This window comes from Siphateles boraxobius, unplaced genomic scaffold (assembly GCF_051911475.1).
Source record: "Siphateles boraxobius isolate OS27281-9 unplaced genomic scaffold, OSU_SipBor_1 25, whole genome shotgun sequence".
In the NCBI taxonomy this organism is placed as follows: domain Eukaryota; kingdom Metazoa; phylum Chordata; class Actinopteri; order Cypriniformes; family Leuciscidae; genus Siphateles; species Siphateles boraxobius.
Genome location: NW_027508866.1, coordinates 6330986 through 6345683, shown reverse-complemented (window position 1 = coordinate 6345683; position 14698 = coordinate 6330986). Strand labels below are relative to the sequence as shown.

At 36.6% G+C, this 14698-nt stretch overlaps 1 protein-coding gene across 1 annotated transcript; it reads left to right on the top strand.

The window, feature by feature from the left end:
• Nucleotides 1–1804: 1804 nt before the first annotated feature.
• tpbgl (trophoblast glycoprotein like) lies at nt 1805–3966 on the top strand. The gene has a single exon (XM_077241985.1). The coding sequence runs from the start codon at nt 1805–1807 to the stop codon at nt 2753–2755; it is 951 nt and encodes a 316-aa protein (XP_077098100.1). The 3' UTR covers nt 2756–3966.
• Nucleotides 3967–14698: the final 10732 nt, after the last annotated feature.

Sequence of the window (14698 nt, the reverse complement as noted above, 5' to 3'; positions counted from 1 at the left end):
CGTATTTTTATAGTATAACAAACTCTTACCCGTCAAAAGATCAAGGGAAATTTGAATTCTCAGTTCATGACACCTTTAACAAAAAAATCTTAAATATTATATATATAAAACACACACACACACACACACACACACACACACACACACACACACACACACACACACACACACACACACACACACACACACATATATATATATATATATATATATATATATATAAAAGGGCACCATTGATTAATTTTGCCTGGGGCCCCCACTCAATATTGGTTCACCTTTGGCTGTACAAGACTACTATGAATTGGTATTGTGCTTGTGTGTTAAATATTTCATAGTGAGACAATTGTTTTTCCCACTAATCATTCGTTATTTCAGATGTTATGTCCTCTGAATCGTCTTTCTAGGTGGAAGAATTCTTGTTATGTAAGACCTGTGGCTAGAGTTTGCTCAAATTCAAATTCAAATTCAAATTCATGGATATGTCTGGATACTTCCATGTCCCTGACAACATAGAAAGTTAAAGAAACATAATCAGATTTAATAACCTTATGTTGTTTCAAGAAATTATTAAAAACTCGTCTTTTTTTTAAATTTGTTTATAAGGTTTAATTGATTTAGTTTATTCCTGTCTATTCCTGTGCATTATTCCAACAATATTATTGAATTTACTGCACTGGCACTATCACATGAGAACTGAACTGAGTTGGGCGATGACATCACGTTTTCTGTTTTCTGTAGAATTGCTTTATAGATGAAATTAACTAATTTAATAACTGATGATCTTTACAACGGAACTGAATCAACACTGAACTGACTTCAGCTGAATAATGACACTATTTACTATTAGAGCTGCCGTACAGCCGAAATGAAGTCTGTTCGCATAACGAATTCCTGTTTATCACTATAAAGGTGATTTGAAACAATCAGTATTGTATAAAGTGCTATATAAATAAAGGTGACTGGACTTTTTTAATCTCTTTTTTTGATATTTTTATATTGTATTGTAGCACGTTGAGTGTGAGATTTATCTTTTACTTTATTAAATTAAATGTATTATTGTCATTATTATAGTTGTTTTCTTATTCGATCCACCCACCCCCCAAAAAATGTGTCTATTAGAGTTGGTGTCACATATCAGTAAAAATTAGCAGTCTCAAAAATGGGTATACCAGCCTTTCTACATACTCAAACACTTTTAGCACATAGTCGTTTTTACAAGTTTTAGTTCTAAAGCTAAAAACACTGACTTTTCAATACTAATGTACAGACGTGGATATCTCCCAATATATATATATATATATATATAACAGAAAATTGAGACGAGTAGCCTACTATTTCTTTATTTTTACATCCCTGTTTATGTGCCCCATAGACCGTGCTAGAGTTTCTAAAATGCTTTTGGACACTGTCTTCACATTAGGTTAATTCAGTGTCCACTCTGTCATAACTGAAACACTACACGGCTCTGTGTATGTCTCTCTCACTGAGGGAAGTGGGCGAGGTTTTGCTCACCTCAGCGATACTGCTAGACAGCACTTGATCGCATATAGTGTAAGCGTCGTCAGGGGAGCTGCTGGAAGAGAAAATGCTGCGGGCTGAACACTCACTCTCTGGCCTCGCGGACTGCCTTCCTCGATGGCTGAAACGGTTTCCCGAAGCGAAGTGAATCCGAACTACGAAGAGAATTTATGCGGCTATTAAACCTTTCCCTTTTGGAATGACAGACTGTTATTCGTTTAAGATTAAAATGGAAATCAACCGAAAACAACTTATATCAAAGCGATGTCATTTTACCTTGGGGCTGATGTGTTTGTTTGTTTTGTCTGCTGACGCTTATGAATGTCCAGATACCTGCGAATGTTCTGCCAGAACCGTTATCTGTCTGGACACGGAACAGATCAAACTACCTCTCGAAGTGCCGAAAAGGACCCAAACCTTAACTTTGAACAGAAACAATATCTCAGTTTTAACCGAGAGAGCGTTTTCAGCCAACGGGACAGATATGGAGTTACTCGCGCTGTCACTGCAGGACAACAATATAGCGGAGATAAAAAGTTGTGCGTTTTGTGGACTCCTCCTACTTCTTTCCTTAGATCTGAGTTACAACCGTTTAATGGTTGTGAGTCCTGATGCTTTTTGTGGATTGGGACAGCTGCGTAATCTTTACCTCAGTAACACCTTAATGGCTTCGGGCGCGAGTCAATTACCAAGCGCGCTCTCCACGGACAGTTTGTGTAATCTTCAGACACTGGACCTGTCTGGAAACCGTTTGAAAGCAATTCCTCTTTCTGGGTTTGGTAACCTCAATTTAACCACATTAATACTGACAAATAATTCCATCGCCACCTTGGACAAACATGATTTACAAAAATTTAATGAATTCAAGGAAATAAGTGTTAACTTATCACAGAACCCGTTCCAGTGCAAATGTGACAAACTGAAGGAGTTTTATGATTGGCTTAAGAATAGCCGCCAATGCATAGACTTGGAAACTCTGAAATGTGCGCAACCTGAAGAGAAGAAGGATATACCTCTGATGAACGTATGCAAACCCCAAGACTTGGGTTCTTATGTGCTTCTCGGCATTGTTCTAGCCCTCATTGGAGTTGTGTTCCTTATGGTGTTGTACTTGAACAGACGAGGCATTAAAAGGTGGCTCAATAACATCAGAGAGGCCTGCCGGGATCAAATGGAGGTGTATCATTACAGATATGAACAGGACTCCGATCCCAGACTAGCAAACGTTGCCGTTTAAGCGGAACCTCCTGACACCATTTCATTGGACTCTTTGTTGAGACACCATGGCAATGAAACTGGAGTTTTGTGGTTTTTGTCTGTTAGTTTCGAGACAAGTGTAGCCTAGTACTCTTATAAATTGACCGAATTAACTTTCAGCACATATACACTTTTAAAACGAACGTTATTGCTGTCTCGTTTCAAATGTTGCACCCTCCGGAGGGCGCTGCCTTCGAAATCAGACACAGTATGTTTTAGGATAATGGACCTGGAATTTCAATAACTCATCTTGGACTCATGGGCGTGTCCAATTTTTTGTCCAATAAAATGTTGTTGGAATGAGAATGCCATTCAAGGGGGCTAGGTTTTTGCTGGTTAAAAATGCCATTGAGATGAATGGGAATGCTAACGGATGGCTCTTCTCTTATAAATCTCATGGCAAGCAATAGAAAGTTGCAAATCATGGTTCAAGACTGTGACAAACTGACCCCATTGGCATTTTTTTAAAAGATCCTTAGTGAGAAATTTGTTTCAATAGGAATAGGTATAAGGCTATGGAATGCAGGCGGTTTAACTGTAAATACATTTATCAGTTTCAAAAAATAATACTAAGACATAAATGACAATCCCAAATAATATAGGAAAGTGCAGGATATAACATACCTCAATGCTTCCCTCAATGCAGTTACTTACTGCATCAAACAGTAAATGTAAACATGTAATGTAAACATACAAAAAACACAATCATTTCCCTTATAATACTACTTAAAAACAATATAGGCATTAATGAAGTACAAACGCAAATCATCAGCTTTTGTGAGATAGTATGAGAATGTTTAAGTACATTAGGGTGAAAGTATATGCACAAACAGTATATGCACTTCCTGGAGAACTGCTTGAATTTTTCTTTTTATTTATTTTTTACCCCACATAACCTTGTATACAGTGCCAACTTCAGACACTCTTGGTGTAGAGTGAGACACAATGACATGAGTCCTTTTTTTTTCTTGGCAGTATTTACTAGACCTTTGATTTTGTTTATGTGTATGGAGATTTAACTGTGCAAAAGATGTACAATTCTAACCTTCTTCGAATCTTTGCATATTTTAAATTACTGTGATGCAGCCCGGATAACCTTCTGATGAAATTACAATATAGAGCAGTGACATAATACCATTTTATAAAGAAATTACTTGCATCCTCAATAAAACTCAACATATCCTCAATTAATGCTCTTTGTGTGTGTGTGTTTATTTTTGTATGGGTCTCGTGTCTCGTTTTTACAACAAACATTCTGGATTTTCATCATTGAGAATATCAAATAATGTCAACTGATTAAGCAAATCCGGGTTTAGAGAAAATCCATTATTCAAAATACATACACATTTTGAGGCATTGTTTGATTGCAGTGAAGCGATTGGCAGTTTCTTATAAGTGGAATATCATGAAGCACTTTTACAGTAAATGCAATACAATGTATGTGTATACACTTTTTGATGTGTGTATCTCAATCTCTCTCTGGATTTCTTTAAATAACCTACTATGAGCTATCTCTCCCTAATACTGATGATAGTTGGAGACAATTTGCTGCTAATAAAAGAACCGAGGCATTGGCTGAAGACAAATCTGTGTCATAATTATAGCTGGGATTAATCTCATCAGGGTCATAACTATAAGAGGCGGATGTCCTATAAATCCTGGGTCTTGCCCCTGAGCTGCTTCATTTGCCCAGGTTTAATTACTAGGTTCCTTATGATTGGGTGTTTGATTTTAAACACAAGGTCAGTCGTACACCAGCACAACCCCTGATACAAATCCTGTGGGTACTGAACAGAAAATGAATTTCCTGTGCAAATCCATTTCCCTCCAGTTAGCCTGAATCATTTTTTAATATAAAGTTTGTTATTAATGTTCACTGCATTGATGGTTTCTGTATCCTGTAGAATCCAGATATTAGAGAGGTTGGGTAGAGTAATTTTAAACATTAGTTTTCAGCGTGTGGGAGACTTTTCTAGTTATTAATTATTGTTCTCTCCCAACATTCAATTCAAATTTCTATCTTTTCCTAAGTCGTGCTTAACGAACAAACGTTTTTGTGTACGCAACAAACTCGAATGGAAAGGAGACATATCAAAATATACCATTCTTTTTTATTTATTTATTTATTTATTTGATTATTGCTATATTTATTACAAACGATTTATCCATGCATCATTTTTTTAATTCATGTGCCCTTGTAATCTTTAATTAAAATAACTTCCCCTCACTCTTGCAGGGACATCTCTTCTCTGGTGACGTGTTTATTGGTGCGAGGGCGGGACAACCTGTCACTCACATGACATCACAGCAAGAGCAAACCACAACCATCCAATCAATTCCCGATGGACAAAATGAAGTCCCGCCTGACATTTATTCTTGTTTGAAAAGCAATTTTACACAGGTGGGAAACAGAGATCACATGACTGGATCGCACAGGGGAAGAGGGATTCACATTCCACTAGACAGGATGTATGGACTACTTTTATGGTACTTTTATGCGAGTTTTGGAGTTTCACAATTACAATCATCATCCTCTCATCCTTTTGTTTCATAGATAAAATGTCATATATTTAAGTTACTGTCCTTTTAGGGATTCAAACCGTGTTTCATTATTTTCAGAAAATGTACTCAAAATAGGGTTTTGAGGGTTCTCAAAATATTGCAAAACTAGTGGTTCTGATTCTGGTCAAGCAAGCTGCAGGTGTTATATGTGATGATGGCATCAGTTCAAGTTTTAGATAATAAAGAAAGATTCTGCCTCAGCATCATTCATCTGTTATATTCAGAAGGTGAATCTTCTTTCCCACCCTGATTTAATTTCACGCATAAATATATTAATCTCACATGACCTACTCCAGAGCCCAGTCTCTCAGCATCTTTGCAGACTCAGTCACTCTATGTGTGTAAAGAATTAGGCCTCTGACTCAGAGTCCATTCCCCCTGTAAGCCTGAGTGAAATTCAAAATGACTTTGTCCAATTCACTGACTTTCTAAAATTGAGGAAACAGTCAAATATTTATGCCGACCACAGCAAAAAAGAAAAAGAGCAAGAGATAAAGAATTAAACCCTTTGAAATAGGCTATTTTCTCTTATAATGGCCAGCCGTAGCGTTTTGTGCTCCTCTGGACTTGTGCCAACTCATATAACTCTTTATAGTGCTAGGACAACCCATTACCATTATCTTTTTTGCACAAGGAATAGCATAGTGCCGGCCAAGCAACTACCTATTTTCAGTAGAAGTTTTTCAGGAGTTAACACTCAGGGACTCCTGAAAAACTATAGCAATTGATCTTATGAGATTTTTCCATCTGTTACTTCTCCAAAGAAACTTGTCATATAAAGTTATATTATTAGCATGATCTCCGTTAGGTATTCGTGTATGTGTCATCTTATTCTTCACCTTGAGTTCGTAAAATACATAACAGGTACTTACTAATTATTGGGGTCGCTATGCATTTGGAATTGTCTAGATACTGTCACGGACACATTACAGTTTTTTTTTCAACTACTCACACACACAATCCTTACTTGTCACACAATTTCTGAAACATGACACTCAAACACCACAACCTTGGCCTTCGACTCAGTTTTCAATTTCATAAAACACTTTTTGTAAACTACAACACACAAATCTCTATGCAACACAGAAAAATCTAACAGAAGTATCTTGATTTCCTTTTTCAAACACAACCTATAAAAGTGCCACACTTATTCATCAGTGCCTCACACACACTCCACACATGTCCAAACGCTCATTGATTTACTTAACACCAACCAATCATGGCTTTAGAATAGGCCTATAAATAGGTCAAAGGTCAAGTTATAGGTTTTTCAGACTGTGTAATACTGTATTCACAACCACAAACGCTTACTGTAAAACAAAAAAAAATTGTTTGGTTTCAAACTTGCTTTTGTGTTTACCATGAATTTTTCAACATCTCTCTGCCAATTACTTTCAATCTTGTACAGAAATGTACATAGAAGCTCACGAAAGAAGAGCTTTATTGAATAACTGTGTGTATATGATATATCCAAAATATAATATTATGGCAAAGGTGTTTGCAACGTAACACAGATGTTTGCTTTTGAGATGTGTTGGTGATATTTTGAATGCAGTGCTTCATTTTGCAAGAGATGTGAGGCATTTTGCATTTTGTGTGTGGAATTCTTGGATTTGTGTATAAAGTTTTGAAAGAAAGATGCAAAGTATTGAAAATGTGTGAAAGCAGTTGAAAAAAAACTGTATTTAAAAAGGGTTGTTGCTCCAATGCTCTAATTGAGACTCATTAAAATCCATAATGTGTTGACTAGTTTGAGGAAAGGGACTCTTGGAAAACTGTGGAGGCTCATTACATAACTCACAGAAAATGATGAAATATAAGCGTTTGTCTTTCATAATGGATGGCAATTGACATAACAATTATTTCATCATCAATCATGAGACAAAAGCAGCTTTCAAAAAATATTTGAAGGTTTTGACAGGCTCTTGTCAGTTTGCTGTCTACCTGAAGATTCTCAAATCCAGGTGGCGGATGATACACTTGATGCATATGATGCAACATCTCATTAATATTCACATCTGATTTTTATCTCACCATACATCACTGCAGCCAACTCTCAATATTTCAATAATCATTATAAGCTAATCTCTATTGGAATTGATAATTGTTAATGAACAAATAAACACCAAATCTAGGGCAACCTCAGTGACCTTTTTTCATTTAAGTTTGAGAGTCATTTCTTCTTAGCCTCATGAGATGAGAGCAGCCTGGGGGCTAATTAGGGCAGAAATCATTCACACAGACTAGAGCTGATTTGTTTCTGTCTCAGATTTGCTTTAAGACAGACGAATGAGTCACTTTGTCAATGTTGTCTTTATTTAAAGAGTTAGGTTTATGTGTGTGAGAGTTAATGTGTGTGTGTGTGTGTGTGTGTGTGTGTGTGTGTGTGTGTGTGTGTGTGTGTGTGTGTGTGTGTGTGTGTGTGTGTGTGTGTGTGTGTGTGTGTGTGTGTGTGTGTGTGTGTGTGTGTGTGTGTGTGTGTGTGTGTGTGTGTGTGTGTGTGTGTGTAGGAAAAAAATAGATTTTCTGGCTTCATTCTAAATTTGTTAAACAAAACTTAATGCTCAAAATAATTAATTGGTTGGAGTATATGGTAAAATCAAATCAAAATTAACTTGATGAGTATTTAGAACTTTCTTTTTCTTTTGAGTTCACAAAACTGACACATATTTGAAAAGCCCATGATCTCATTTTCAAATCCGGCAAATAAATGTATACATGCGATTTTGCAAAACAGCTTAAAAACCCTTGCTGCCACAAAACATTTCACGTGCACTATTCCATCTAGTAAAATTCTCATCACATGAAGTCTCTGAAAGCTTGCTATCCTATAATTTGAGTGCAGAGTGGTATCAAATATGCAACTTCACTCCATCTGAGCAGGCACTTGTGTAAAAGTGTGACATTAACTGTTTTGACCCGCTGTTCAGTCTGTATTTCACACAGCGTGATGAGGAACGGCTTCAGCTGCTCCGACACAATCACAGGATATGAGAGAGGTCTTGCTTTGAAGCCAAATACTACACAATAAATGAAGGTACTGTACATAGTTTATAAAGATAAATTGAATAATTTATACTTAATGCTGGCACAGTTTAGGTTAATATACGAAAATTATGGGCGTACTTTTGGAGAGGCTGTGACCACCTGAAACACCTTGAATTTGATTTGCTCAATCCAATAACCTCTGGCCAGGCCAAATTTGGTAGGAAAACAAAGTGTTGCACATTTTATTGGTGTGAAGATGAATAAGCTGCAGTATGTGTAATTTGTACAACATTTGCAACTGCTTTGTATAACTTAATTAGAAGCTCCACAATTTTTAAATTGACTTCTGTTATATAGTGACTAAAGATACATTTTAGAAGATTATTTTAAAATGCAATGTATTGAAAATTAAAATACATCTCTGTAAACATCCTGGTTTCACAGAAGAGGCTTAAGCCTATTCCCAGACTAAAATGCATGTCTGAGCTGTCTTGAACTAACATCTTAAAATATGTCAGTGCCATTGTTTTGCCTCAAGCTGCACACTAGTAATTTTTTTTGTCTTCTAAGGCACGATTATAAAAGCTGCTTAAATGTCCTAATTAAACTAAGGCCTAATCATGGCTTAATCTAGCTCTGTTTGTGAAACTGGTCCTACGTTTATTTGTTTATTTGGATCCCAATTAGCAGTGGCTACACTTCCTGGGGTCCCAACAAGTAAAAATACAAAACTACATTGCTCAACAACAATAAAAGTTCAGTCAATAAAACATATAAACCCAAAAATCATTCCAAATATCAAAATTAATAAGTGTGCTCAGGCTCAGTGCAACGGTATAACGGCGCTTGTCAGTGTCAAAATGTAAGAGCCAATCAAATCAAAGGAGACGGGCTTTACTGTTCATAAGATTTCGCGTCGTGGCTGCATACCATGCATTATCTTTCTAATGATAATTTAATGACCCATCGTCCATTCTTCATTATAGGATGTTCCTTTGTGTGAGAAATATTTGAGATGAGCAACTAAATGTCAATGAACATGTAAAAGACAGCCAGGTCTATTCTCGGAAAGCTACAGGCCAGGTGTATGTGTATACGATACGCTTTAGGAGACCTGCTGCACAAGCCAGCTGGCAGCTGCTATCAACCTGAACATCCATTAAAGCTAAGCAGGTTTGATCCTGGTCAGTACCTGGATGGGAGACCTGGGAAAACTAGGTGACTAGCTACTGGAATGGGTGTTAGTAAGGCCAGCATGGTCATCTGAGTGGGTCCTAACGCCCCAGTATGGTGTTCAACTGTACGTGTAAAAAGGTCTTTCTCAGAAAACCTCTCTTTCTTCTATTTTACGTGTTACGTAAAATAACACCCTCCCCCCAAGCCATTGCAGGTAGTTAGTTAGTTTCACATCAAAAGTGATATATACTTTATTAAGTTCTTACAACTTGGAACTATTTGACACCACTTCTTTAAGTAAATCCGAAAAAATCTATTTTTGAGTGCAAGACAACATAATAGAAAAAAAGGCTTTAAGGTCATATACAATCACACATTTTGGCCTATTGTCGTGTATTATTTTATCATCTCTGGTTACCCAAGTTCCGTATCAATTACAAAGTATTGCTACTATAAGGCCCTAAATGGTTTAGCTCCTGTGTACTTAACTGATCTTCTATCCCCTTATAATCCATCACGCTCTTTAAGGTCACAAAACTCTGGGCTTCAGGATATCTATGTCCACTAAAGGAGGGAGAGCATTTTCGCATTTGGCTCCTAAACTCTGGAATAGCCTTCCTGATAACGTTCGGGGGTCAGACTCACTCTCCCAGTTTAAATCTAGATTAAAGACACACCTCTTCAGCCAAGCATTCATATAATGCATCTCCTAACCTTATACAGTTATATCAGATAAAATGCACATATGATTATCCTTGCTTAATGTTATGAACAGCAGCTACGCTAATTATTTTCTATATGCTTCTCTGTTTTATCTCGGGATGCCCATCCTGTCAGCTCCAGTTTGGATCCAGCCTATTATGAAGACTTTAGATGTCCGAGAGACGGCGCTAACTCCCGTGAAGACTTCAGATGACGCAAATTCTGAATCAACATGCACCAATGCTACAATTTTCTGTACGTCATAATAATTTGTTAACAGACAAGTATTCATTATTTTAATGAGCTCTTGGTTTCTGCCTTAAATTATTACGTTTAAATTAATAATTTTTTTTAGCTAACTGTGATTTGTATATGTACATTTCTGAAATACATAACTTAGACAGTTACCTATGATAACAGATCACTCTAAATTGTAATGTGGACGTATGCATTTTCTGTAAAGCTGCTTTGAAGTGATGTGTATTGTGAAAAGCCCTATAAAAATAAATGTGAATTGAATTGAATTGAATTATTGAATCTGTGCTTTTCATATGAAACTTATGCTAAGACTCTAAATGATTTAAGACTTGCTGCTCTGACATCATTGGTGATGAAATGTTTTAAGAAATTTGTAGTTAATGTAGTTAATATTCTGTTTTTTATCTCGCTATAAAACAGTGCAGCCTAATAGGAGATAAACGCATCTTACCTGATGAAAATGATCATTGTTAATGAACAAATAAATAACAAATCTAGGGCGGCATCAGTTGACTTAAATTCCAGATCCTACAAACTGTTTACCGTTTATTGCACGACAACTGCGTTTTGGGAGCCTGCAAATGTAAACTTTTGAGAATGGGTTTCAAAGTTGAAAAGTATAACATTATCGTCTCATTACAAACATGCGCATTTGTGAAGCCGGTGATGTCATGCACATGCGTGTTCAGTGCGTATATGGCAATGTAATTTCTGATATCAAAAATTGCCATTGTTACTAGTATAAATCTAATTCCTGATATCAATAACTATAATTTTAACTAGTTAAAATTGAATTGTTGATATCAAGAATTCATATCCTGGAAATTAATAAAAGTTAAAACGGCTTGCCATAGTGCGTAGTGTTTCTTTACAAAGTGACATCACCAACCACTGGCATTAGTACAGTTGCTTTTAGTCATTTTTGCAGATCTGTGTGAATGAGGACCATTTTAAAAATGTGTCTGTATGTGAACATTTTTTAGTTTTTAATACATCGTTGTTGTGGAAACGTACACTCAATAAATCTTGTTAATAATCGCAGGCTTTGTCTCTAATTTCTTCTTTTTTTTTTAAATGTTTTGAAAGTATGACATCTTTTTGAGTTTGGGGAGATCAATTAGCTTGCTCTGAGGACAAACATGTTTACATTGTGTCTCCGCTAAGGTAATTTACCTATTACCCTGGTGAGATGAGAGCAGCCTGGGGCTAATTAGGGCAGAAATCATTCACACAGACTAGAGCTGATTTGTTTTTCTCTCAGATTTGCCTTAATAAGACAGGCGAATGAGTCACTTTGTCAATGTTGTCTTTATTTAGAGACAATAAGGTTGTTTGGGAGTCATTAGGTTGTTTATGAGTGTTTATTTCTCCCTTTGGGTTGTAATTTCTTTATACAGTATGTGGCACAGTAGCATTTGCAAGGAGATTTTCTGACTGCATTTTGTTATATTTGTAAAGCCAAACAATGGTCATTCTGTTAACTTCTTGTCTGACCAATGGCAGACTGGAAACATTCACTTACCTGGAGAGGCTGCGACCAATCGAAATACCTCGAGTTAAGACATTTGATCAATCCAATAGCCTCTGACCAGCTCAAATCCTTTGTAGTGGAAGTTGTGATTAAAATGAATTCTGATTAGCATGTGTTATCAAAGCTAATTATACGTTGTCTTTATGCAGTTAAAATGGATTATGAAGAGATAAAGGACTGTGAAAATTACTTTTATTTTACTTTCCAATTTAAGACAGATGTCTACCTGGATGTTTGTTCATGAAGCAATAAGATTCTCAAATGAAACAGTGCCTTCAGATGTCTCATTTTAATTTAATTTAATTTAAACTACTCAAAAATGACAGCAACAGCTTGATATCTTTAAAAGTATTTATTGAAAGAAAGAAATATTGAAAGAAAGTAAGTTTCACGACTGATGTCCATGTAGAACTTCTATCAATCAAGCTGTTTAAGTTGTGTTCATACTTTAGCGAAGTGCAGTCATGCAGTCTCTTTTTTTCTCAGTCTTTCTCCATCACTTTCACGTCTGGTATTTCCTGAAGGATGGAGGATTGTCTTGTATTTTATATATTTTAAAGTTAAATATGTACACCATTATATATACACACAGGTATACAATACCAACAGTAAAGCACGGTGATGTACTGTGTGGCAAGTCTGAAAATGGCAGTCCGGACAGTCATCACACCTGAATTTTAAGAGGATTTGCCAAGAAGAGTGTGAGAAACCCCTCAAATCCAGGTGTGCAAAGCTTACCACATTATATCCAGAAAGACTGCAATCTCTGCCAAAGGTGCTTCAACTATGTACTGTGTCGAGGGTCTGAATACTTTCAAAATGTGAAATTTCTGGGGTTTTTTGTTTGTTTGTTTTTAATACATTGCAAACCCATCACAAATCAGGGTTTGCTTTGTCATTATTCCCATAGTGACATGGAATAGTGTTGATTGCATTTTTTTTTTTGCAAGGCTTCAATGCCAGTAGGCCTATGTTCCGTTTGATCGTCATTATGTTTCCATCATCCGGTTTTTATGCACATTTTGAAGTATTGTAATCGAAACGAGTGAAGGAAACGTCAACCTTTGGAAAAAAGTTTCACTTGACGTGGTTTCTGACTTGTGCGAAAAAGAGTTCATGTGAATAATGGGAGAAGGAAACGCATTTGCCGAATAAATTCTGACATAGCGAACATTAAACACGGGACTGATGGTGTTTTATTTACTGTTGGTTTTATTTTTTTGTGCAAACTTTGAGTTATGCCCGTTTGATGTTTCTATAGATTCCTTGGCTGTTATTTTGTTTTCACACACCTGTTTCTGTTCAGGTTGATTACTCTCTCTATTTAGGCAACGAGTTTCATTCTATTGATTTGTCTGCATCAGTATTAACGTGGCTATTTTATGTATTCTCCTGTGATCTCCTGAGTTTTCCTTGTTTATTTCATTAAAGACTGTTTTTGTTCTCTATTTCTTTCATTGTGTGCTTTGTTACTGACAGCAATATAACTAAATGATTTGAAATAAGTCTGTTAAATACTCACCAAAGCTGCATTTATCTGATAAAAAATGCAACAAAATTTGTAATATTGTAAAATAATATTACAATTTAAAACAAATACAAAGTTCTGTCATGAAACTCTATGCCGGAGCCTTCCGACCTTATCCCAAGTCCTTAACCCAATATGCTTGCAATCACATAAATAATGTTTCATTAGTTCAGATCAAATAACCAATCCAATCAACTTGTCATCAAAAATCATCATGTCACTCCTCACTCTTGGCTTGTTCATTCAAAAGCCAGGAATACGGGGGGATTACTCTGGGTTCGGGCCGAATACCAAGCCCGGAGTCCTCACCTTGGACAGCACGCCAAATATGCATACGATTTATTCTATCCGACTTATTTGTTAGTGTAAACTTATGAATTCTCTATGGGCACAGCTGATTGGTTAGTAAAAATAATAATACATTTTATTTAAAGGTGCCTTTCTCGGCACTCAAGGACACCGTACAAGGATACATAAGACATTTAAAAGCACCAGAAATAAATAAACATCATTAATAAAACAACAATTAAGAAAGAGGCAGAGCAATTGAAATCAAGTGAGATAGGCAGTTTTGAACAGATGTGTTTTTAGTTATGATTTGAAATGGGAGAATGAATCAATTTTTCTGAGTTGGGGTGGTAATGAGTTCCATAGACGGGGAGCAGAGCGGCTAAATGCTCTGCTCCCCATAGTGGTGATACGGGAGGGGGGGGACAGACAGGTGTATGGAGGAAGAGGATCTAAGGGAGCGGGTGGATGTCGGGCCCTGGAGGAGAGTTGAAGTTTATGAAGGGATTTGTGAGGGAGGCCGAAAAGAGAGTTGCAGTAGTCCAAACGGGAAGTGACAAGACTGTGGACAAGAACGGCGGCAGTGTGTGGTGTAAGGGAGGGGCGGAGGCGATTAATGTTTCGTAGATGGAAGTAAGCAGACTGGGTAATGTTATTGATGTGGGCCTGAAAAGATAGTGTACTGTCAAGGATGACACCCAGACTCCTAACCTGGGGGAGGGTGAAACGGAGGAGTTATCAATCGTGAGTGAAAAACTCTTTGGGAAAGTTTTTGGATAAAGTGGATTTAGTGCCAATGAGGAGAACCTCAGTTTTATTACTGTTTAGTTTGAGAAAATTTTTGGAAAACCAGGTTTTTAGTTCCGTGATACAGTCAGTGAGGGAGGTGG

Excerpts from the sequence above, each read along its gene's own strand:
- tpbgl (XM_077241985.1), top strand. The coding sequence starts at position 1,805 with ATGTGTTTGTTTGTTTTGTCTGCTGACGCTTATGAATGTCCAGATACC.